General features: G+C 39.0%; 1 protein-coding gene across 1 annotated transcript in view; it reads right to left on the bottom strand.

Annotated features, from left to right (window-relative positions):
- The window catches only part of drd4-rs (dopamine receptor D4 related sequence), a 129,828-nt gene that overhangs the window by 38,786 nt on the left and 63,613 nt on the right, over positions 1-27,429 (bottom strand). The window contains exon 2 of the mRNA XM_039761427.1: positions 10,190-10,473. Coding sequence (XP_039617361.1) covers positions 10,190-10,426 — 237 coding nt within the window. The 5' untranslated portion in view covers positions 10,427-10,473. The remainder of the gene's footprint in view (positions 1-10,189; positions 10,474-27,429) is intronic.

Genomic DNA, 27,429 nt, shown 5'->3' with positions numbered 1-27,429 from the left:
TGAAACCTTTTATGTTATTTGCAGCAATGAGACAAGACTTCTGAAATAAGGTGATATCCACTTTAGTAAATGCTTATAAGATAACAGAATAGTTTAAAAATGAGTGAAAGGGTACTTCAGGAAAGTTACAAAGTTACAGCTTTGTTTTGTGACATTGCTGTCCCGAAAAACTATATGAAAGAATCTGGCTGAAAGTTAGCAGTTTATTGAGAATTTACATTTTTCTAACAGTTTTTTTTTTTATATCTGCTTTCTGGAAATAACTAAAATCTTCATTACCTGTGGAAATCAGATAATGTTTAATTCAATTTAAGGTGGCAAGAAACTGGAGCATACCCTAACAGCACCAAGCAGAAGGCAAGAGCATGCCCTGGAGAGAGTAGTAGTAGCTCATTACAGGGTCCAGTGACGCATCTACAAAGGGCCAATTTTAGACCTCCAATGAACCTGCCCTGAGTCTCAAGGTTAGAAATAAATCTGAAGTACCAGGCGGAAAGTCCCCACAGACATAGAACGAACAAGCAAACTCTATATATGGAGTAACTGGACTTGAAAATGCTGGGAGTCTGAAGAGGCATCACTGAACACGACTCCACTTAGCTGTTCATGGATGAAAGTGACATGTTTAATATAGTCGGAATAAACACATTACAAGTAAAAGGAAGTTCATTATCTTTAATACATTGATTCTAGTTTGTGGGAACACTCCACCCAAATTTTTTTTGTTTGTATTATGTTACATACCCCATGTAGTTTGTAGTGATGAGTGAGAAAAAAAATGTAATGTAATGTTTTTGTGGAAAAAGGACATAAAGTTTCTGATATAATGGCACCCTATGGTGACCGATGTTTGACACAGCAAATGTTATCAAAAACAGTCATGGAAAAATCTCACATTACTCATGTCACATAATCCATAATGAAGTTGTATGCTAAACATGTGCAAAACGTGCTAAAATATTGTCAAATAAATAACTGTCTCATCTTCAAGATTCTCTTCATTTAATTCATAAGTGTGATGCTGTGTGAAGGGGCCTCCTGTTTATGAAATGCTTTCATTTTCCAGAGTAATGTATTTAACAGTATTCCAGCGAGAAATGCATGTGTTTTGCACATTGTGAGCATAGGACGGGCTATCTTGACATGTGGATTATGTGAGTGAAATGTTTCCATGGACGTTTTTGCCATTGTTTGATGTTGCCCAGCAGGGTTGGTCACCATTGGGTCCTGTTCTATCAGAAACTTTATGTCCTTTCTCCATGAAAACATGTGAATAAACTTTTTTCTCTGGCATAATTAAAAATCATTAAGTAACATATAAAAGAATATTATGTTTGGGTGGGGTACTGCTTTAAACATTTAAAAAGACTACCACAGATTAAATAATTAAACACTTTCTAACACAAATATTCTGAAGTGTAGTCAGAATTTTGCCAAAGTTACAAATACCACACTGTGTCATTCTCATACAGTACAGCAAAGCGGCAGGTCTGTGAGTGTTTTACACTCTTCTAAAAACGAGCCCCCCATTAATGATTCTTGTCCATTCCTAAGCATGTAATGGCTAAGTCACACTTAATTCCTGTCGAGCAAAAAATAAAATAAAAATGTTAAGAAGTTTTAAGTTTTAATAAAAAGTTTTACATTATTTTTTGGCAATAGGATTTTATTAGCCTTTCTTAATACTATCTGTTATCTTAAAAAAATATAATGTTTGCATAGATTCTTATTAATCAAATGTTATTTATCTAAAAATATTTCTCAGCCTCATGTATGACCCTCATTTGTAGCTTTATTTCTGAAAAGAAAAAGTATGTGCAATAAATTAGATACTGTAAACTCCGAGATTACTGAGGCATATCAGGATGCACATAAAGTAAGAATAGAAGAGGGATGTAAACTGTGTTATTGATTATTTTTAGTATATTAAACCACTCTCAGTTTTGTTATATAAAACCTGGAAACAGCCTCTCAAAGGGCTTTCTGTGATGCCACTACAACGAGCAAGGCTCTGATGAGTCAAACCAGACCACTGAACAGGAAAATCTATTTTCTTTATTTTCTTCACAGGGGACTGAAACAGAAGGAGTAAATAAACCAAAAATTGAAACTAGCAACACTTCACAGCCCTCAGTGTGTTAAGCTAAATGTTGGCTTTTTGCCCTCTATGTTGCCCACTAACAGTCCACATATCTTCTAAAGTGGAGTAGGTGAGGAAACAAACACCTTACTCGTTTCAAAAAATGCTCCGGGATTTTTTATAACCACAGGACAGTAGGACCTTGGTTGTATGTCTCTTCGAAAGCTCCACACTAATTTTTATAGCAAAAAATGTCCCCATCACTGTGCTGGGACATTGGGATCTACAGTACATATAGACCTTAGGGAAGCACCAGCTGCTGGCCTCACCAACACTCCTTCCAGCAGCAACACAAGCTTTTACTAAGTGGTCTCCCTTCCAAGGATTGACTGGGTCCAAACGTTCTTACAGTTGTGCTTGAAAGTTTGTGAACCCTTTAGAATTTTCTATATTTCTGCATAAATATGACCTAAAACATCATCAGATTTTCACTCAAGTCCTAAAAGTAGATAAAGAGAAACCAGTTAAACAAATGAGACAAAAATATTATACTTAGTCATTTATTTATTGAGGAAAATGAGCTTCAGATGGATTACCTGTTGTGGAGTGCAGGTGGCATTGATGCCAACCACATGTACCTATCAAAAATTGTCCAGACCTTGGCTGTCAAACTCAGAGGCTTGTGGGCTGTTGTAACAGCAGGTTTTCATTGTAGCCATTTTCTGTGATCTGATTTTTAAGGACCATAACCCTTCATTGTTTCTTTTCCCACACATTCAGCAGCCAATTGATAATGAGGTGCAAAGTGAGCCAATAAATGACCATCCAACTCGGGGATCTCAAACTCCAGCCATTTTTAAAATTAGAAACCAGTCTTTGCGCTTAATGAAATGCATTATTTTTATTGATTTCTTACAGCATCCGTGCTCTCATTCCCCCAGCCCAGGCATTTCCAAAGCTGGTGATTTCCCTTTTTTCTGAGAGCACCATTAAAATGTTTTGTGGTTTACAATATGTCTCAGATCTTCATTTTTTCAATTCAAATATTTTATATAAATAGATATTCTGTGATGGAGACAAGGTGCAAATGAGATCAACTCAACAAAATTCACTTAAAATGTAAGCAATGAAGACTATTCCATTAGCAGTGGTAACAGGTTACTAATTACAAACTTCCTTAAACAGTAAAGTGCAGCCACTGCAGTCCTGCAGGATCTGAGTTGGTTGGACATCTATAGTCTAGTCTTGACTCATCTTAAACAGAAATCTTGCCAAGCTCCATGTCATGTGTAGAAACTAGCAAAACACCTAAGTGATTTGTGTCCATGGCTGTGACATTAGCCCTTGTGAGGTGTAGGTATCCTAAATACCATAAGCACCAGCTTTAAACGCACCCACATAATTTCAGGGAACAGTCCCCATGTTTAGAGCACCCAACAAACATGCTTTTAGACCAATGGGAATAACTAAGATTGTATTTGTCTGTCTGCCAGGTACAAGATGGTTACATCTTCCTTTGTTCGTAGTTAACCTGTGTAAGCTGGAGTAGGTGGAAACTACAATGCATAATATATCCCAGAGACAGAGTACCTTAACCCAGCTAGGATGCCACAACAACAGATTCTTGGCTGGGTCACAGCTTTGTTGGGTACCAGAAGCACAGTTCCATTGTTTCCTACAGTATATGGCATATGCAAGAATCCAAGTGCTGTCCGTCATTCAAAGTTGCTAACATCCTCAATTTTTACCTCTGCAATGGAAGTGTCCTTGGAGGTAATGGTGGAGGAACTGGATCTTTGACATTATAGCATCACCTGGCAATTGGAAGATTCTCTGGACATGCTCAGATTTATTAAACAATATAGGAAGTTGCTTGACTTGCACAGGTGAATGCCCGATGCACTAACTATAGTTAAGGTGGAATTGCTGTCCAAAGCACGTCAGCCCCCCTAATAGGAATCACTTGCTTGGTTGAAGTGGTACACATGGTGATAGTTCTCCTAGGGTCTCACAGTGTATTGTTATGATGTGTTTGATTGGTCCATTATGCAAGTTAACCTTTGCAACATTTTGCAGGTGTAGGTATTACTCTATCACTGAGAAATTCTGCTCTGTACTTGTAATCATATTGCATCGCTGATTGCTTGTGTTTTGTTCTGCGTATTTTATTGTATTTACCCCCTTTTTTTGACACCCATTGCACACCCAAACCTTTCCTAAGGTTACTTCCATTTTTTTGGGAGTTTTTCTTTGTCTTCTTAGAGAGTCAACGCTGGGAGACTGTCAAAAGGCAGGGCCTGTTAAAACCCAGTGCAGCACTTCTTGTGTGATTTTGGGTTATTCAAAAATAAATTGCATCGTATAAAGGCACCCCCAGAAACATGTCATAGGGAGACTACATAGAGGCAGAAAAATATCATCTAAAGACAGACAGGCCAGGGTGCTCTGCATCTGAAAATGTAATTCTGGAAGGCAGTGTGCAACAAATGGAAAGTGAAGCTGTGTCTCCTCCACAATGGTGAAGTATAAAATCATGACTTTAGCAATGTGTAGCACACTACAGTAGAGGGACAATGAAGCTGTACTCTTCTGTTATAAATAAGAGGGTGTGATAGAGACAGGAAGGCCCCAAAAAGGTACGGGACAGTGTACCAGCACTGACAGCCAATGAGGGTGTTTATCGAGAGCAGGGTTTCTTAAACTTTTTTAATTAAATGATCTAGTCTTGCCTTTTTTAGTGTTTTTGAGACCTATACAATCGTTGATAATTGTCAGAGTGGAGGTGAATGATCATCAGATGGAGGGAGTAATTGAGGGGGATTGTTTGATCAATATCGATTGCTTAATCAACCAACGGCAACCCACTGTGACCCACTTCACGTCCCATCTGCGTCCCATATTACAATTAAAAACAGCAGTAACACACGACCGAACGGCAGAGGCACTCATCTGGAGAAAGACAGAGTAGTAACATTCTACAGCTTACAGTGCTTGATGCTGTATCTTTAGTTAAAGAAAGAAGTATGCCACAGAAACTGGTGACTGAGGGCTTATATTCAGTCAGAGATAAGGGCAAGGGAACGTGTCTGATTAAGAAAGAAATTCTGAAACCATCACAGGAGGTTGCATGCCACTGCAGGCAGCAAACAAGGCTGTTTGGAAAGCAAAGAGTTGCAACTGGAAACCATTCAGGCTGCAGACCATCTGGGGGAAGTTTGTAGGACGTCATACAGTGGAAGTTGAGAAAGAAATGCTGTCTCAAAAGGTACATAGGGTTACCATACCTTCTAAAAATCAGATGGCATAAACACCAGTGTTTTTAATGTATACCCTTCAGGGTTATTTTTTAAATTATCAAGACTTAGTTCTGACAGTGCATTAAAGTACCTGCTGACTTATAAGATTGCATGCCCTGGCCAAAATGAAATGTTAGGAAACTGCAGGCCACTAAACAAACAACCCAAGGTAAGCACACAGCAGGCTTCGGTACATTACCTCACAAGAGCAAATGTAGGAGTGCATCATGGGCGGAGGTACAGTAACTCTGAACAAAGTGTGTCATACGCAGCTGTGGTCTGCAGCACTCGGCCAGATGTGGAACAGAAATGCTTCAGTCAGTGGTTTAATTTGTAAGGACAATAGAGAGGTTTTGAAAAGGTTACTTATGGAAACTTTATTAAATAAGTGGGGTACACAAAAAATGTGGACACAAAGTTTATTAAATGTAGTCTAGATTAGCTGTAAAGGGACTATTATATATAAAATATAGGTTTATATATAGGAGTGAGGGAAATTGCAGGATATAGAATTAGTTTATTTGGGTGGTGTTTCATTTTTTTTTTTTTTGTCTATCCATTCATATACTTGTGCACATGTCACAACATGAAGGCCCTTCACTCTGTTGAAGTCTTTTTTTCTTTGAGTGGACACAGAGATTGCATACCAGCATGGACTGATAAATAATAATGAGACAGGATTATATAAGTTCACAGACAAATGTGAGTTATGGCTAGACATCAGCTGCTGGCAAAATGTCCGTCCTGTAAACTATAATAATAAAAGGCAAAGCCCTCACTAACTGACTGACTCACTGACTGACTCACTGACTCATCACTAATTCTCCAACTTCCCATGTAGGTAGAAAGCTGAAATTTGGCAGGCTTATTCTTTACAGCTTACTTACAAAAGTTAAGCAGATTTCATTTCGAAATTCTACACGTAACGGTCATAACGGTCGATAGCGGTCGACAACGTCCGCCTTGTTGAACTTTCTTATTTATGGCCCCATCTTCACGAAATTTGGTAGGCAGCTTCCCTGCACTAACTGAAACTGATGTACTTACTTATTTCGATGGTATGACGCCACTGTCGGCCGCCATATTGAACTTTCCAACGTCACCAATTTTCAAACTTCCCGTGTAGATAGAAGGCTGACACCATCTTCACGAAATTTGGTAGGTGGCTTCCCTGCGCTAACCAAAACCGATGTACGTACTTTCAGTGGTATGATGCCACTATCAGCCGCCATTTTGAATTTTCCAAACATCACTAATTCTCCAACTACCCGTGTAGGTAGAAGGCTGAAATTTGCTACTTATTTCGGTGGTATGATGCCACTGTCGGCCGCCATATTGAACTTTCCAACATCACTAATCCTCCAACTTCCCGTGTAGGTAGAAGGCTGAAATTTGGCAGGCTCATTCCTTACAGCTTACTTACAACAGTTAAGCAGGTTTCATTTCGAAATTCTACGCGTAACGGTCATAACGGTCAACAACGTCCGCCATGTTGAACTTTCTTATTTACGGCCCCATCTTCACGAAATTTGGTAGGTGGCTTCCCTGAACTAACCGAAACCAATGTACGTACTTATTCCAGTGGTATGATGCCACTGTCGGCCACCATATTGAACTTTTCAACAGTCTTTGTTACTTATGGGCCCATCTTCAAGAAATTTGGTACACGGGTTCCCAACGCTAACTGAATCCTACTTACGTACATATATATACGTCTATAGCCTGCAGCTCAGTCGCCATGTGAGGCGGCGTTGGGTCCCCCATCCCAACGCCTCCCACGTTGTTGGCTGCCTGCCTATATAAGACCGTCCATCGCTCCGGTCTCTACATTCCCTTCTTTACTTCGCCACGGGATTCACGTCTCCCTACTGATAACTACAGCCTTTTTGTTTAATCCACAGCTTCTCCGCTGTTTTATTGTTTGTTTATTACAATTATAGTTATTGTGTATGTATTTTACACTTACTTTACATTGTTCAGATACCCATTTCGTTTATCATTCCAACCCTCATTACCATGTCTATCGAGATGATCATATTGCACGGCCATATCAGGCTCACTCTTGATATCCGGAGGAACATTGTGTCTTATATATTGAATGACTGGGACAGGTTCAAGGTGTGGACTGATGACGGTACAGGAGATAATTATACTACACAGGAGCACTATAAGAGTGAAATGCTTAAGCCCTTTACCTATGGTTCTGCATGTGAGTTGATGGCTGCCACTGAATTGTTCGGTTGTTGCTTTCAAGTGTACCGAAATGGCCAAATATTTTACACCTTTCGACAACCGCCAATGCCTTTTAAACATCTTAGATTCACAGGTGACGATTTCAGTAGTGGACACTTTGATGTTTATGAATGTTTAAACTCTCAAAAGCTGGATGTGATTTTATCGATGAAACCGGTTGTGTGCTTACAACGCTTGACAGATGCCAAATGTCACTTCAACACAACAAATCCTGCAAATACTGACCTACTAATTGAAACACACCATGAAACTCAAACTGATTATGACAGCAGCAATCCAAGCTGTGAGATTTGAGACAAGATTACTGTTCACATGGCCAACTGTACGTTGCATCCTTAAGAGTAAGCTCAGCGCACAGCTTGGTCATGTTACAACCGGAGGGCCGAACTGACAACATGGTATACAAAGAGATCCTTAACAAATAATTATTGGCATATTTTCCCTCAGTTTAAAAAGGTTTAATTTTCTTCTTAATAAAAATTTTAATGCAGTACTTTGCTGCTGTGAAGCGCGGGTATTTTGCTAGTCTATATATATAATTCTCTAAGGGCACGCAAGACACTGAGCGCAAGCAAAACAGAGACCCGCCCGCCAACTCTAAGAACATGGGATACGCTCAACAGAGCCCCGCCCACCAACTCTAATCCTCCTACCGCTTCATGGGATACGCACGACAGAGCCACGCACGCCAACTGTAACCTTCCTCCTGAGTCCAGCGTCGCTCTCGAGGCATGTGCACTCCGTGCTCATGTGCCCGTACGCAACAACTCACCAAACACAGCCTCGGTCGCTTTCGTCTGTGCAAAAGTCCACATGCACCTCTGAGCCACATTGACTTTACACCACACGCAAGACAGAGAGCCACGCCCGCCAACTCACAGAGCACCACCCACCAACTCTAAGACCATGGGATACACACACATTTAGTGTATAAATGGATATAAATAATTGCATTTAAACGATTCGCCAAAATCTGTTGTATGTAAACGATACTGTTTAAAACGTTATTGTTTTTCATCAGAAAACCCGGTTTCCACGTCTACCTGTATTAGTTGAAATGGCACTTTTACCACTTGCAATAGGGCAGACGCGCTGACTTATCGTGTTGACTGGGCAACACAGTGAATGTGTGGCCTATCTATATATGTCTATATTTTCCGTAGCCTGCTACAGGAATGTACTCTCTCGACTATTGGCATTGGTTTCACTCCTTGCTATTTTCGTTATACTGCGATGGTGGTTTCCTAAGCCTTTGTTATACTGATTTCCTTTCTCACCGTTTTCCATTCCTATTCTTACACCACCGTATGCTATGGCGGGCTTCGGCTAGTATGTTCTATTATCATCTAAGAACTATTCACTTTTACCGTAATGTGAAGTTAAACACAAGAAAATGATTAGTAACCTCTATATAGCAGATAGGTGGGCACCCTTTGTTTTGGGAACAACAGTTAACTCTTAGAGGCTAGTTGTAAAAGAGTTTGGAAGTATTTTCTCAATAAATATTTTTTTTTCTGGTGTCATAATCAACAAAATACATATAAATAGGACAAAGAATGACTTATCATGTCAGTCGGACAGATACCATCACTAAGACTACTTGTGTGTAAGAAACTACAGCTTAGGAGATGAGCAGTGGGTGTCTGTAAATAGAGGCCTGTTGGTTGGCTTCAGTCATCTTCATTATTGGCACTTAAAAACTGAACAGATGGAAAGAAAGAATATGTCAATGTGAGTCTTTGCAATATTTTAATAAATCTTTGCTTCAACTTTGGCTGTGATTGTACTTTATTGTATAATACTCATTGCCATATAGTATTTTAGAAAAGGAAAACAAAATTCCAGGAAATAAGTGGACCTCTCGAGCTCCACAATCATTATCAGTTAAAGCAAACTATAACAAGCCTTCTTAGGCCAAATAGCCACCATCCTGCTACTGGCCATTCTGTAATGTACCACATTATCCATGTCACTATATGCCATAAAATAGTGAGGTTATTATTAAAAAAGGATAAGTTTGGTAGTACTCAAGTCAAAGTTATTTCTGCATAATCATCATATTTTATTTAAATGATCAATTTAGATTTTATTTAAATTAGTATTTAAATGATAGATTGATTTGCCAATTGTGTCAACTGAAGTTAAAATTGCTTCACTCTAATGCAGCAGCTTAGGAAAAAATCTAATTTATGACACTCTGGATTAAGATAATAGACGCCCACTGCAAGGTCATTTTTCATTAGGCCATCATTGGGATTCACTTGACTTCTTGTAGACCCTTGCTGGCAACAGTAACAAGCACTAGTCCTGACCAATTTATTCTGAGTAAAAATGATGGAAGGATCGGGTAGGAAGTGTGTGTTGATTCAGGTTATAAACAGGTTGTTAATTTGGTAGAAATCAATATCACACCAGTCATAATGCAACATCAAATTTGTTTACAAACATTTTTAAAATGTTGAACTTCTATAGTACTTAATATGTATTATAGTAGGGAATTATCTATTTAATAACGTGTTTATTATATAAATATGAAACGTTCATAAAAATGCACACTTACCTCAGAGTATACATACAGTGGGAGGACCAGTATGGCTAGGAGGAGATCTGCAACAGCTAAGCTGACAATGAAGTAGTTAGTAGCAGTCTTTAATGATCTTTCTGTTAGTACACTCAGGCAGACCAAGATGTTACCAAGAATAATAATTAGGATGAGCGGGATTCCAAGAACAAGTGCTGAGTAGTTATAGTCCACATCATCATCTTTCCAAGTTTCATTTGTTGTTGCATTGACCATGATGGCATCACCACTCTCTCAGTACTTCCAAGGACTGGCGTCAGCATCTGAAAGCCACCATACAGTGAGTTGCAGAGGTAGATTGATCACTGCATTTGCAAAAATTGGTTTAAAACTCTAAAGTTAAATAAATACATTAATCCTGTTATAAACATGAATTGTTCTACTACTAATATCAATCTTTAGAACTTCCTTAACCCTTACGATGGTTTTGTATTTGAAATCAGTAAAAGCACCCTAAATTTCATTAGTTCAGGGTGAAACTTTGTGACTTTTTCCACATTTCCCCAAATTAACAAGCAATAAAAAAAAATAAACTTCTTGCTGCATTGTAGCAGCCTTCACATATTAATGGCAGTCAAAATCTAGATTAGTCTGTTTTGTACTGATTATACTGAAGTTTTATCAAAGTGTCTGGTAGAGACTTTCAGACGTTGACTTGAAGTCGATTATAACACTGTTTTTATGGGCTGGGCTGCAGACATTTCTACTTGAACCACTTAGCAACATCATCCATTAGATGCCTGTATTTCACCTTCTGTTCTCCACTTATACAATTATTGATTGCCGACTTGTCACAGAACTTCTGCAGGTATCATACCTTGAATTTGAAATCTAATGTGTAAGGGGTGAGTAATGTGAGAGTCAGAACAGTCCATTGGGCAGCTGACCACTCATTCTGATACAAAGTTGTAGCATCTTAAATTATTGTTTGCCTCCTAAGTAGTCATTAATCGAAGACGCTATGGGGTTATCCAGCTTCATCTTATCTCCCAACACCAAAGTCTACATAGAGTTAAAGGCAAAAAACTTTATCCTTACATACCTTCATTCCCACTGCAGATGAGTATAGGCCTTATGTAGCACATAGACAATGGTGTTTTTCACCCCAGTGTGTGCTTGATACACAAGCTACATGGGATCAAATGCTGGTTTTACCTGTGGTTTCACCTAATAGAATGAAAGCCTTCCAAGGTTTCAATGGATCTATACTCATTCAAAATAATCAGGGTTACCTTTCATTTGACCCTGGAACAAGGAAGATTGTCTTCCACAGCTATAGGGCTCTTTTCAGACTGCAACTTTAAAAAACTCCACACAATTGACTGGCACACACCTTTACCATCTTAAGCTGAGGCTATTAAGGCCTTTAGTGTTGCCCATACAGATTGTTCCCATCTGTCTTTACCTGCCCAGAAGGTCATCCATCATCACTTCAAGGGACAGGAAAAAGTAAAGTTGAGAACAGGTGTCACTGTGGATAGGCCAGGTGTGAGGATTATAAAACTGAGAAAAGGAGGCCATGCATAACTGTATGAAAATTTGGGCTGACGTTGAAGTGTAAAGAAGACATACGTTAGTACTGTTGAATGCAAATTAAGTTCACTTGTCTTTCTCAGATTCTCCAGGTTCGTCATACTCCTGGCTGTTTATAGTCAGTAATTCTACTCCTACGACTCCAAACATCTCTCATATTTTGTTGCAGCCTATTTTCCTTTTCCGTTTTTTTTTTTCTATTACTATGATTAAAATGTATGAAAATGCAGAACTCCATTTAATTCAATAGAAAATATAAATTAGCTGACCCCGAGGTACTCCTTACTCCAGTTTCTACACTTACATTACCTGTTGATGCATCCCTCCAGGCCAGGTCACTGTCTGTGTGGAGTTCTCTCCCTGTACTCTGGTGTTTCTGCCATATCGTAGTGATTTTTGCATTAAATTTGTTGGTAACTCTATGTTTACACAACCTTGTGGATATCGATGGCACCTTGGCCAGCTTTAGTCCCTGAAGCTGCCCAGACAGGCCCTGGCTCCTGGTGACTCTGATTGGGTAGATATCTTCAAATACAAGGCATTAACCAAAGCATTTTAAAACCACTGCATGTTTGCTCTTCTTCAACTAACTCTAGACATGCTTTATCTCCTACTTATTTTCTATTTTGTGACTCTCTTTTGATGATCAGTAGAGACTTTAAATTACCAGTAATTATAAACTTTATAATTATGAAAACATTTCATAATATAAAAGAAAGAATCAGTGATTGTTTTATTCATTTAATACTTTAATCTGGCCAGCTTCTCTTCAAAATCCTGCTCCAAATTCTCAGTGTATGCTCTTTTCAGTTTTGTGGCTTGTTCTCTGTGGAACTCTCTGTCTCGGTGTGTTTACAAGGCTCCATCAATAATTTACAAACCAACTCTCTCCTCATAAAATATCCAGTGCTCATTATATACAACACACATAATATCAGGACCTTCAGAGACTTGTATATTGATAATGTCCAACTCGGTTCTGAATGTGACTTGCACAAAGACACTTACCCTATTACAAGCAAGTCAATGACTTTAGTGGAAAGAACATGGCAGAGCTGGAGCACACAGAGCAGCCTGCCTGGCTCCCGTGCCGACCAAACTCCTTCCCCTTCCACAATCTGCAATCTCTCCTCACACTTACATAAAAATATAAATGCATATATGTTTAAATATTTTAATAAAGTGAAAAACCTACATTTACTCACAATGAAATCTAAAATTTGTGGGTTGTTCAAATGCCTTGTTCAAAACTGGAGGCATGTCCCCCATCTGACACCATGTCATAGGTCAGGGGTCGGCAACCTCTGGCACATGCTGCGCACCGTGATTTTCAATGGCACTCTGATTGAATTGAAATATAGTACAAAATTATATTTTAATTACAACGCATGCGTTCGCGCCTTCACCTGCGTTTTGCTTATGCAACTCACATGTAAATGGAAACCATTTGTTTAGTGTAGGCTGTGGTACGTTAACACAAACCTCGTTATTATATTTTGATCACAGCGCATCCCTTCGAGCTCTGCATCCCCACCTACGTTTTGCACATGCGACTCACATGTAAAGGAAACCCACATGTTCAGTACAGGCCATGGTATGTTAAAACAAACCTCTTCTTATTATTAAGTAATATACTGCAGTAAAATGACCTGTGAAAGACAAAAACTTGATGTTTGCTCTTTTCATGACACCCGGACAAATGAATATGGATTTGTACAATAAAGGAATCGTGCTGTGTGTGCATTATGCTGTGAAAGTGTCATGTGTCTTACGTCAAGTGTACAAGGACATTATTAAACTAAACATCAATCCATGATTAAAAACTCTGATGAGAAAAGTGAAGCTATAAAAAGGGCTGTTTCTGGCTTAAAGAAACAAACTACTTATTTTAGTCAAATAATTGGAACCAAAAATAAAGCCACAGAATGTAGTTCTACATTCTTTTCACATATGATCCTATGTATTTTAAAATACTGAATGAGCAATAATATAAGATCTGGTTATAAATGGGCTTCAAAAGTTAACCTGACCAATTTTGATACGATATATAACACAATTGGTAGAATTATGTCGGCTCTGCATCGGTCTGTCGTGGTGAAAAAAGAGCTGAGCCGTAAGGCAAAGCTCTCAATTTACCAGTCGATCTACGCTCCTACCCTCACCTATGGTCATGAGCTATGGGTAGTGACCGAAAGAAAGAGATCGCGAATACAAGCGGCTGAAATGAGTTTCCTCCGCAGGGTGTCTGGGCTTTCCCTTAAAGATAGGGTGAGAAGCTCAGTCATCCTGGAGGAGCTCAGAGTAGAGCCTCTACTCCTCCGCATCGGAGGAGTCAGATGAGGTGGCTCGGGCATCTGATCAGGATGCCTTCTGGACGCCTCCCTGGTGAGGTGTTCTGGGCACGTCCAACTGGGAGGAGGCCCCGGGGAAGACCCAGGACACGCTGGAGGGACTATGTCTCCTGGCTGGCCTGGGAACGCCTTGGAATTCTCCCGGAAGAGCTGGAAGAAATGGCCGGGGAGAGGGAAGTTTGGGCTTCTCTGCTTAAGCTGCTACCCCCGCGACCCAACCTCGGATAAGCGGAAGAGGATGGATGGATGGATGGATGGATGTCAGCACGTGGAATAACATTTTAACGTAGGGTCGACACGATACCACTGAAAGTCTGCCGACCCCTGTCATAGGTCATCCTAAATATTATTGCAAAATGAAGTGCAACTAAAAAAAACAGCTGGTGGAAAAGAAACGAGGAAAACAGGCAGGGGGAGGATGTAAATGGGGCAGTGAAAAATGCAAGTAGTGAAGATGAAAAAGACACATGTGGTGAACTCGACAGCATGGATGCTTGTGAGAAGGTACTGACAGCATCAGTTAGGATGAGTTTGGAAGCTATCTAAATAACTCAGCCCTGCTCCCTGTCACCAACCACTCCACACTAGGATCTCACATTTACCCTGTGACAACAACCTCCTACCCTGGATCCCACTTCATCCTTGAGACAGCCATGTCCATACTCCTCCATCACTAAGTACTACAGAGACTTTACCACTGAGGCGCAAACTTGACAAAAGAATGATGTCAAAGCTGTACAACTCCAACCTACAGCTTTATCTTCCACTACAACACATGTGTAGATATTTGGAAACAGCATTTGGGACAAGATCTGACAATTAGGGTCTAAGGCAGTGAATAAAGGTCACACTCAGATGAAATAAAATATTGTTTTAGTTTATACTTGAAACAGATTCATTCTAACTATAAACTGTGTATATTTCTCTCAGCTCATACTAACACCTACCCAGGAGTACCCCCAATATGTGAGAGATCCCCTATAGCGCCCATATCCCTTGGCCACATGTTCTGTCTTTGTCCCTCTCTTATACAATATGTACACTTATTATTTAATATTTATCATAGATCTTTTTGCTTCTGATAGAGAAATGTGACTGTGCATTGGGGCCATTGTGTTAAGGTCAAAATAGAGTTAAAATGCATGTAATCTTATATACTGTATGTTATGTAAAAATACTTCAAAATGCAAAAAGCTTAATAAAGTCCTCAGCCATTCTGTTCAGTCACTTTTCTCTCTGACTAACGCTACTAATGCAGGATGTGAGCACAGTTTTTTTTCCTCAGCTCATAAAGCTACTCAACAGACTGTCAATATGACACATGGAGGAAGATTCATGTATCTGATGTCATATTTAATGTTTGGTGCTTGTATTTAAAGTCAAAACGAACTTTATTGTCATCTCAACCATATACAAGTATACAGATAGACGAAATTGTTGTTTGTTTGTCTTGTACTATGGTCACTAGTCTGGGGGAGATATGCAAGCAAACATGTCATTGCACTGTGTACACATGACAATAAATATGAACTTATATGTCCTGTTGATCTTCGAAAACTTAAAAAAATGGTAAGATATCAATAAAGGCTATAGATCAGTCTCTTTATCCTCTCTTTACAGATCTCTTCTTCTGCCATTAACTCTCTGAACCATTCTCTCAAACGTATTAATGCTCTGCATTCTCCTTGCTCTCAAATGATTCGTTTCTATAGTGCATTGTTTTCTATTTTTAATGGTCATATTTTCTTTCTTAAATACACTCAGCACATAACTTTTTTTTAGATTGCATGTACAGTGCCTTGAAAAATATATTTAGCTCCCAAAGCTATTGTCATAATTTATCATCAGAGATTTCTAAATTTACAATAAGAATCTTTCTAGCTGATCTACAAAACCGTGTACATTATGCCAAATTAAAGGAAGCATATTGAACAGCTCACCGAACAGGAAAAGTCAAAATTATAAGATGTCAAAAGTCCTAAAATCCTTTGTAAATCTGACTAGCTTTGCTCAAGTGCAGTGTGTCACCTTAAATCCCCGCCTTACTTACTGAGGTTCAACAGTATGGTAGGCAAATGAAGACAAAGAAGCATTCAGTACAAGTGAGAGGTATAATTATAGAGAAGCAGACTTTCCAGCTGAAATCAATGACTTCCTGATTGACTGGGATATAAATGTGAGGAGACACTGAACCAAATTTCCTTAGCCAACTATCATCATGGCAAAGAAAAGTGAACACTAAATCTAAATGACGAAGAAGTGTGTTGCCCTTCATAACTCAGAGAATGGTTAAAAAAAAATAGCTACTCACCTGAAAATGCCCGTTTCTAAAGTTAGGGCAATAATAAAAAAAATGATCATCAACTGGAACTGTGTCAAACTTTCATGGAAGAGGACCCATAATTATAGAGAAGCAGACATCTTGGGAAGGTAACAAGATCATCTCAAACACTTGCAGCAAAGTGCAGTCCACCAAACTGAAGTGGAAAAATATAAAACTATAGTCACAGTACCCTGGTCAGGCCACCCCTTTAAACTTACTCGCTGAACAGAGAGGTTCTGTGACACCAATTTTCACGTTGAGTGAATTGCATAAGTCATTGACTGAGATAAGAAAAGATGTTTACAGCTCAACAATCTCCAAGGCACTGCATAAAAATGGCCTTTATAGAGGAGTGATAAGGTTGCAACCCAGGCTGAAAAAACATATTTCCTTGCCTGCAAAGAATTTGGAAACTGCCACGTAGAAGATACTGCAAAGAGGTGCCAGAAAGTCTTAGAGTCTGATGACACGAAAATGGAACTTTTTTGGCTTGAATGCTAAATGGTATATACGGCCCAAATCTAAAACTGTACCACTGTTAAATATGTGCTGGTGGTCACTTCAGGTTGTGGGGATGTGTATTATCAGTACAAACTTTCAGTCTTTTTAGGTTTGATGGGAAGATAAGTGCTACACAATTCAGACAGCCCCTTGAGGAAATCATGTTCCCATCTGCCTGAAATCAGCTAGTGAAGAAGTTTGTCTTTCAACGGGACAATAACCAAAAGCACACAACCAGAATGGCAATGTTTCTTCAAATTAAGAAAACTGATGTCCTTAAGAGGCTCAGTCAGAGTCCTGACTTTAACCCCAACAACCATCAACTGCTGCTCCTCAACTAATATACTCAGCCAGAGCAATTTTGCAAGGTGGATAAGACAGATCTTGTATTATCACATTCTTCAAAATTAATAGAAAATGTAGTCAAAAGATGTCTTTCTGTAAGGGGTGTGAATGGTCGTTCAACCAAGTACTGAATGATGGGATGAATACAAACAAACATTATTTATGTTTTGGACAGCAGTGTGAAAATGAGTGTTTGCTTTTGTCACATACAGCCTGGAGTCCTGTTTGTCTGGGACGCCAGCTGGATAGAAGGACCTGGGGGAGAGAGTGTGGTTAAGGCATTATCTCCCTCTTGCTGTGGCTCCACAGATTCACACAGGGCACGCTGGGAGTTGGAGCTCGCTGCAGCCCTGTTGGGTTCTCTGGATGCCACCAGGCAGAGCTATACAATTGGCAGACCCCTTTATGACAGGAATGCTTATATACCCGGAAGTGCTGCCAGGAAGAGATCACCGGTCACCTGGAGTACTTCCGGGTGCTCTATAAAAGGATCCAGCTACCAGTACTCCAGGAACCAGAGTCGGTAGGAAGTGGATGAAGCTGGCCAGAGGAGAAGTGGAGGAAAATGAGAGAGAGAGAAAGAAGAGAAGACAAAGACAAAGTGCTGTGTTTATTGTGTATCGGTGCTTGTGCTGTGCCACTGTGGTTAGCGAAGGAGAAACGCTTCCCCCACTATAATAAACATATGTACTGCACAAAACTCGTGCCTGGAATCTGATTGTGTCGGGTTTGGGTGTCTGGTGCACCCCCTGCAGGCCACACTATATAAAGCAAATTTCCAGTCAAATTTAGGATATAGCAGGTTGGATAATGGTTGGTTGGTTGATCAAAACTATTGTGAAAATATTTTTTCAAGGCCCTATAACACCTCTTGGCTGCCTTTCAAATGTGATTCTGCTTGCAAAATCTTAAGTCTCACTTTGACGTTCCTTCACTATCTCCAGCTTCATCAGCCTGAAGTGTCTGCCTTACATCTCTTCGACCCTATCATCCTCTTCTCTCTTGCTAGTTCTCATAACCTCTACCCCATAGCTCTCAGGGGTCTCGGAAACTCCTCTTCTCTTTTCTGAGATACCATTTTTAAAAAATATCAAATTTTCTCATTTTATCCTACAATTTACTCAGTTTAAATTTGTGCATAGGTGATATCTTTCCCCTTGTATCCTACTATACATTTAATAGGCTTCAGCCCGGATACCCACCATTATTTTTGCCTCTGGGACATTTATGCACATGTATTGGTTTTTGTCCCCCTCTTCTGGCTTTCTGGTCTCTAATCTTCCGTTTGCTTTTGTCAATGCCTTTAGCTCCTTACCACATATTCCTATACCTGTAGACCTTTCAGACCTTGCTGTCTCAGTGTAAGTCTCTTACGTTTGGGCTTGCTCCTTGACAAAACACCTCAGACCTGATAACACTGAAAAACTGGCCGTCTAACTTTTATAATTTGCTTTTTTTGGAACTGTTTGCAGTGTTTCCCTGCATGTCTGGGATTTTACTGCTTCTAAGCTTAAATCTTTTATGAGCACAAACGTTTGATACAGTTGCATTTGGGTTTATTTCACATATTGATTGCTTCTCATTATGACATTTTGATTCCCTTTTGATTTTTATAATAAAAAATTGATGATAAAAAAAAAAATAAAAAAACAAAAGCAATTCCAGGTGCATAGAAACTTGCATGGGAGTGAAGCTCTGAAATGTCACAGCCTACTGCATTTCAGGTCCCATCATCCCTGTTCATGCTGGTGTACAATTTGATTATGTGGTTTTTGTTTCTTGAAAAAGTTGATTCAGTACCAGTGCTCCTAGTCAACTAATCTTAAGCTTGCTGACCCTGCTGGGACAATGCCATTACTAATTATTGAATACCTCTGTAAAGGTTCTGTTACTAATGTTGATGCTTATGTTGTCATTTGCCATTAGTTCTGTGAATACACTGGTATGGAATATTAACAGCATCAACTGATTTGTTGACTATGTTATTGGAACTGGACATTTCACCTTTGCTTCACAAACAAGAATTAATTTCTGTACAGTATATAGTTTGGCACCAGCTGGCAAAATGCATTCATAAATATATCCATAATGTGGATACCTAATATAAATGTATCAGCAGAGAGAGTTCTATTATACAATTCTACAATTTATGCAAGGAAAAGTGAAACAATATTTTTTTAGTTAGAATATGTCAAGACAGGATGCATACTGTAACCACAGTAGCTTATCAAACTAAATTAATTAATCATTTTATCTATCCTTGGGACCAGTGCCTATCCCGGCAACTTTGGGTACAAAGCTCGGAACTGACTCTGGAGCTGTGAAGCAGTAGTGTTATCCACAGTGCATTCTTCTCAAAAATGCATAATGCAAAGTCATTTAATATTATTATTTATATTGAAATATTAAAAGATCCTTAAAAAATGTTAATAAGTGTATTTTCCAGGACCACACAGTGGTGAGCGATGCTGTCATCTACATGCTAAACAGAGCCAACTCCCATCTAGAGAAACAGGGTAGCAGGGTGAGGATTGTGCATTCAACTCATACTGCTGGGGGAGAAACTGAGGATTGCATCCTGGATAATGGAGTACTTGACTGGTAGATTGCAGTTTGTGTGGCTTAAGAATTGTGTATCTGAAATGTCAACAACAGCATAGTGGTTCCACAGGGAACTGAACTGGCCCCCTTCCTGCTTATGCCGAATTATGTCATCTGCAACCATTTTCTGATGACACAGTCACAGCTAGGTGTAAAACTGATCAACAGGAGAATGAATAAAGGATGTTAATGAAGGATTTTGTTGAACCATCTGCACCATAATATTAATAAGACAAAGGAGAAAATGATTGAGGGTCAGGAGGGTCAGTGCTATTTTGGAGGGTTTAGCCCACTTTGCCCCTTTTTCTCACTGATGATGAAGATGTGGAGAACATACAACCTGAGGGTGCATGTGAATGACAGGCTTGAGTAGAGTACCAGCACAGAGGCTGGATAAAAGAAGGGTCAGAATCACCTAAATTTCCAAGGAGGTTGAGGTCATTTGGTGTATTCAGGCCATTCTTACATGTTTTCTACCAGCCAGTGTATTTTTTTATGCATTAGTGTACTGGGGAAATTAGTGCAGTTGATGCCAACAGGCTAAATAAACTGATTAAAAAGCCTAGTTCAATCTTTGGAGTCAGGCTGTGCTCACTGGAGGAAATGGCAGAACAGAGGTCACTCAGGAAACTGCTGACTATCCTGGACAACGACGCTGTGTGCTGAATGGCACTGAGCCCATCGAGCAGACATCTTAACAGACATTGATACAATGTGCTAATGACTGATAGCCTGTACTGTAGAACTCTAACTTGTAATTCTAATCATTTTACACTTAATTTGTAAATTTCTAGTCATTTTACACTTAGGAAACGTCTACACTTTGTTACTTATAAATAATTCTTGTTATACATTTTATAGAAAAAGTATTCTTTTAATTGGTAGTTTCTATGTATTAGAAAAGTATTATAAACACATATGAAAAGTAGACACTATATTTTGTTAAGTATTAAGAAGTAAGAGTTAGGAGTTAAAAAGCTCATGCCTATATATTTTTATTACCCTAAAGTTAAAAGTCTGGACATGCAGGAGTGTTGAAAAGAGATGGGCCCCTTGATAAGAAGGAGAATGTAAACTCTTGGTTTGTAAATAATTGGTGAGCACTGGGAAAGAAAGGGAGTGTAAGTAGGGCTTGTCAGAAAGATATGATGGACAGCGAAGAGTTTGACACCTGCCCAGCCGGGAGATTATGGTAGATTAATTAGGGGCTGCATGAGAGCAGTGAAACATTGAGGAGTCAGATAAGGATGAATAATGATTTGTGCGATATGAATTTTAATAAATGTAAGAGTTGTTTTTAGTTTTTTGCTCATTGTTCCATCTTAAGTGAGTCTGTATGTGCGCCATACAAAAAAGCTTAATTCTGCTGTCTGTTCTGAAGTCTCCGAGTGCCTTCATGGGGGCTGAGGGTGCCTGCTTCAACAATTTCCACCTTGTTAGCATACGTAAGATTAAATACATTCTTGTTATACTGTGTTTATATTGTGTTTCTGTCTGCTGTTGTGAGACTACAATTTTCCTTTGGGATTAAGTATCTATCTATCTATCTATCTATCTATCTATCTATCTATCTATCTATCTATCTATCTATCTATCTATCTATCTATCTATTAGCATCATCTTACATAGCAGCTGTAATTTAAAGTACATTTTATTAACGATAAACACATTACAAAATCTCATTTATTAAAAAAGAAAAAAACTGTAGTTATTTCATCAACAAATCAATTTGCTTTTTCCATTACAAGATTATATGGAGCTGAATCCTGTCAGAGCTTCATCAGGCACAAGGAAGAAACAAACCTTGGATGGGGGTCCCATTTCACTTCAAGGCGCCCTCCCATATATATTCACACTCAGCCACATCTGTAAGCATCAAGTAATTTAACATACACACACACACACACACACACACACACATATCTATGGGATGTGCAAGGAAGCTAGAATACTTGGATTGGGAAGAATGTGCATACTACAGACAATAACCAGGTCAGGATTTGAACTCAGACTGCTACAGCAATGCTGAGCATTGTGCCACTTTGTCATAGCAAACTGTAGCTAATTATTATTAAAATTGCAGTTAATAGTAAACTTAAAAAAACTGATAAATTATTTACAAAATCTATATAAGCTCAAGTTTATTTTATTTACAATTGCCTGTATAAATACTTCAAAATATTCAATCTGCTGGTTGTTAGTTACAGCCATCATGATCAATCAACTTAAAAATGATCTTTTATGTTGTATATCAAAAATTAACCAAACTATCAAATTTTATATTAATACTTGTAAAATTAATATTTGACTTATATAAGTAATGCATCTGTTATTAGAGGTGACAAGCTGATCAGCACTGTTGGCTCATAGCTCCCTTGGATTTGTCTCCTAGCTCTGTCATTGTCTCTATGGAGCTTTACACATTCTTCTTGTGTCTGTGTAGGTTTCTCCAGTTATTTTGTTTTTTCTGCAAAAGATGTGAGTGTTAACCTGCTCTAAAATGACTCGGTATGATTCAGAGAGATCCAAACCTGAGAGTGCCCTTCAATGGACTGCCACCCTGTTCATATTGATTTATTTCTTGCACATGGTGCTGGTGGGTCCTGGGCTTCCTGAGATGCTGAATTAAATTAGGCAAGTTTAGAAAATTGATGAATGTATGCTATATTCTACAGGTGCTGGTCATAAAATTAGAATATCATGACAAAGTTGATTTATTTCAGTAATTCCATTCAAAAAGTGAAACTTGTATATTAGATTCATTCATTACACACAGACTGATGTATTTCAAATGTTTATTTCTTTTAATTTTGATGATTATAACTGACAACTAATTAAAGTCCCAAATTCAGTATCTCAGAAAATTAGAATATCAATTAAGACCAAAGCAAATATGAAATAAATCAACTTTGTCATGATATTCTAATTTTATGACCAGCACCTGTACTTTAAGGTAGAAATAGGGCTAATTTATTAAAAAAATTATATACAGGGTATTTTAAAAAAATGAATGAACAACGTGAAATGCAAGAAGTAATAAATGGGATATTACAGTCTGAAGGAGAGCAGTAGTTAGAAGTGTTGCATTAGCAAATTTCAGTAAATGGTAAATCAGTGCTGTTGTTTCACTAGCAGAGTAAGATAGCTGATTATAGACTGACGCCTCTGATCTGAAATACTAAAGCTCTATTTGTATTATATACAGCACAATAGCTGTAGCCTGGAAGATCTGCTTAAAGGCCCGGTATGTAACAAAGGTGTGCATGATTTTGTCTACTTATGGAAGAATAGAAATTCAATGTACATACAGCAGGCACACTCCTTATTTTTAAGCATGTGAAATGCAAGTTTACAGACATACAGTACTTTGCAGGCAGGTCCATCAAGACAAATATACTGTACACAGAAGAAGCCTTTCTACACAAACTTAATAGAAGATATTCCTATTTTTTGTGTTATATTGCATATTAAAAAGATAATGCAAAGCTTCCTGTGGATGTGGGAAGAACATGCAGTAAGAAGGAAACAGGAGTAAATAAACATCTGAATGTTATTTGCAGGCACATTAAGAACACTACAGGCATCTGAGAGGTACCAAAAAGGTGACCTTAAGTGGGAACACTGCCATATAATCTGTTTTTTTTTTTCTTGAAATGGAACATTTGGATAAGAGGCTGAAGTTAACAGTTTCAGGAATGATAATAATAAGAAAAGTATTAACTTACAATCAATTTCCTGTAACACTACTGTACTTTGCCCATTCCCAGTATCAGTTTATTAAGAATAAAATCTTGTAAAGACTATAATTGTAAGTTAATCTAAATCTGTTGAGAAAGAAATCGGGGCTGGCAATGTGGTGCCCAGAGTAAAAAGGGGCAGGAAATGGGGAAAACAGCAGGGCCCAAACCTGTTATACTTCATATCTTGTTATCAAACAACCCTTCTGTAAGAGTAATGTGTGGTCAGCTACAGGGCTGTATGCCTATTATATATAAGAAGAGGACCTGTGATGGTGGCAAAAGGAGGTCATCAGCATTGGTAGGGCTGTCTAGTTCCTGAAACATTCACAGGTAATACAGCCTTGATAAGCATCCTTTTGATACTGTACAACTCCAAAAGTGCCCCAGAGGTAACTACTCTAAAAGCACTACATTCCTGTAAAGGACCAGGGGAAATTGTTTGGAGACACAAGGAATCTGCTCATTCTTTCAGGTGACAGCAGTGGCAAGGAATAAGAGAGAAGTGCAGGCACCTGGGACTGCTAGAGGGAGAACTGAGGGGAATGCTTCAGAACTTAAGTCTGTCATGCACTGTGTGATTCTGGCACAATTTTAAGCCCAATTAACAGATCCCATCTAATTTTTCTGAGTCAGCCCAAATTTAAGCTTCTTCGACAGTCATTTCATTTGCAGTATGAGAGGGGCCGGGGTGCCCGATTGTATCTTACGATTGTGCTGTCATATAATCGGAACAATTTCTGTCATGTCAAAAATTTCAGTTGTCTACCTTGTAGTGTTAGCAGTCTCACAAGCCAATATTTTTGATGTTGTTGTCAAATTTCCCGAAATTCACTATGCAGCGACCATAACGAGCGTACGCAAACAATAATAACAATATACGCAGACAGAACGCATTGTGTGGGTGGAGAGCATGGAGGCAAGGTCAGCCGAGATCTGGTTGCAAATCTTATGCCCATAGCACATGTCTTCTTCATCATACCATGATTGGTAAGAACACAAGTTTGGCTGAAGATAGCCCAATGACAAAAATATCTTAGGAAAGGTCTACTGAAGAACCCGAAATAAACGCACACAGAGGTAAATTGCTCTGATTACATACCACCAGTTCTCTCCGTAAAATAGATGGACCTCATTGAGTGCATATTTCCATCCATTTGTATGTCCACCTTTTTCTTTTCTTTGAAGTTTCAGAGCACATTGAAACGAGGCAGCAAAACAGCGCTTCTTTGTTGCCATTGTGAGAAGCCTGTGGCACTATTGTTTTTTGAATGTGTAAAGCTTTATTAAAAATGTGAATGGAGCAAACTGTCTGTCTGGGCAATTTACACAAATAATCTGAGCACCCACATTGTAGCGTGTCAATCGGGCCGAACGTGCTCCTGTAGTTTGAGCACAAACACGACTGGCAACTCTACCATGCAGTGTGAGTACTCACTTGACAGTGTATGTCCAGCATTACAAGGATACATTCCTGAACCCTGAAGTGTTTCTGAGGATTACTTTTGAAATAGCTCTAAACTGGTAGTGAGCACAGTCTGGCAAGGGCTCAGTCTGGCACACAGGTTGTACAATGGAGGTTGAATTTAAGAGATTGCTTTTGTGATTGTGGCAAATGTTTTGTTTGGTCAAGCCACCTCACCTAATAGACAGGATTCAGAATCTGCATAGCCAAGCACAGTGTGGTGCTAGAATTGTTTTTTTTTTTTTGTTTTTTTTTATTTGCTACTCTGCATTTATCCCTTCCTAATATCTAGTTTTGCTGTTAAGAAATGTACTATCTTAATAAAAGTCTTCTGTTGGAATTTCTTCTTCCAGCTCAAGTTGCCAAGGTATGCCTGTTTGGTGAGTGACCTGTAGCAGTGCTCTTTTTATTTAAGTGGCCATTTCAGCCTCTGGCTACTGGTGCTCATTTTGCAACAGTTTCAGTTAACTTGTGCCCTGGTGCCCTGGCCGAGCTTGAAAACATCTACTCATGGTGGCACTTAAGTAGTTTCATGATTCAGGATCAAAAACTAAGTGCAGTAGGAGAGAGGTGGCTTTAATAACTTCCCCCATTCATCACTCAAAAAGCAGAAAAAGTTTTATCACCATTTTGCTTTATATGGAGGTAGCCTGAACACTGAATACAAGTACATGCAGTCTCAAAAGGCACATATACCCATCAACAGTGTCTTAAAGAATAAAGAACATAGCTCAAATGGAAAAACCTTGTAACGTCACTCAAGATAACGCAGTGTACAGTCACTGAAGTGAAATTTGCTTCCGAATGTCTCCTCCAGACAGGGTATCCCTGCATATTGTGCAAGATGAGTCATACATCAGGGACATCCATTAATGGAAGAGCTAAAAAGGCCTTTCTTTATCCTTTTATCCATTGTTGTTCTGCAGGCTTTCAAGCAGCAAGCAATTGGGCATATAATTTTAATGCAATTTTATTTTACATTGGAGAGAACTGGTGACAGCCCTGAAATTAATACTTATTCATATACTTAATTTACACATAAACCTACTTCCTGTTACAAAATGTCATAATGTCCATCTCGGATTCTAGGGTGACCTGATTAAGGACAGCTAAGAAACTGAGGAAAGACAGGGGGAAAAAGTCAAACTGAACAAGGAAAATAAAATGAGTTGCAATATGAATAAGAAATAAAATATTTTTTAAACTGTACGCTTACAAATTTTAAGTTAAAAAGGAAAAAAAAATTAACTCTGATGTAAGCTGGTGAGATGGGTGGTTGGCATTGTGGCACACTTGTTAGCTCTGCATAATTACTCTCCAGAGATCCCAGTTTGATTCCTGGTTATAATATAGACTGCAAAACTGTTTGTTACCTTAGCAGGCCTCTTCATGCTGACCTGGTATTAATCTTAGTTAGAAAATATGTAACTGTCTAGGTATGCTTCATCTCAACATTGCCAAGTGCTGGTAAAAGTAGATACAGCAATTGAATAATACAAGCTAGAAAAATAATTGAGAAACAGTAATGTTTTGATCACCTTCCATGTACATATATGATATAATGTGACCTCTGGGGGTGCCACCGAGCCCGCAAGCCCCAGACACAACCATCCTAAGAAAGTCCTGGGTCCACACCTTAATGTTCAGTTCACAATACTTCATTTCCTCCTCCGGGTGAGTTTTGCCCTCTGCCTCTCCACTCTGACGCAACTGAAGAACACCAGACTGATTCCTTATATGTTGGACCCGGGAGTACTTCCAGTCCCAAAGCATTGCCTAATGGAAGCACTTCCCAGGTCAAGCGGAAGCCCACAGACGCAGGGAGTTTCTCTTACTGCAACTCTCTCTGGCAGCACCCAAGGACCCCAACATTGTTGTCCCTTAGGATTACAAATTCTATGAATCCCAGAGGGTGTCCATACTGGGACCACGACGACTGAGCATTGCCCATCTATTGTACTGGAGAAGGAACTTCTCTTGACAAACAACTTCCCACAGACATCCATTGATCTTTTACCTCTAACTGGGACAATAATCCAGCCCCATCCCGGGTGGGTTATGCATCCATTCATGTTGTCCTTCCATTATGGTTTTCTGACTGGGCAAGGATCCACCTTTTGTCCCAGTCAGGATGTCAGTCCATTCATCATGGCACTTGCAATATGTATATATTGTAAAATTTCAGAATATTACAATTGGGCCTTCTTCAGGGAACAACTAATAGGTTATAACCTACAGACATTCTGCAGCAGTTAGGGTAAATTAAGCCTTGCAAGTTGAAGCAAACAATTTGCAGTGGTGTCCCTACTTCTGTTGATTGCTTAAAAACCCCCTGCCTGTCTTAAAGCAGAGTTGGGACAGAC

This window comes from Polypterus senegalus, chromosome 8, assembly GCF_016835505.1.
Source record: "Polypterus senegalus isolate Bchr_013 chromosome 8, ASM1683550v1, whole genome shotgun sequence".
In the NCBI taxonomy this organism is placed as follows: Eukaryota; Metazoa; Chordata; class Cladistia; order Polypteriformes; family Polypteridae; genus Polypterus; species Polypterus senegalus.
The sequence above is the reverse complement of the archived record's forward strand: the minus strand, read 5'-3'. Positions and strand labels throughout refer to the sequence as shown.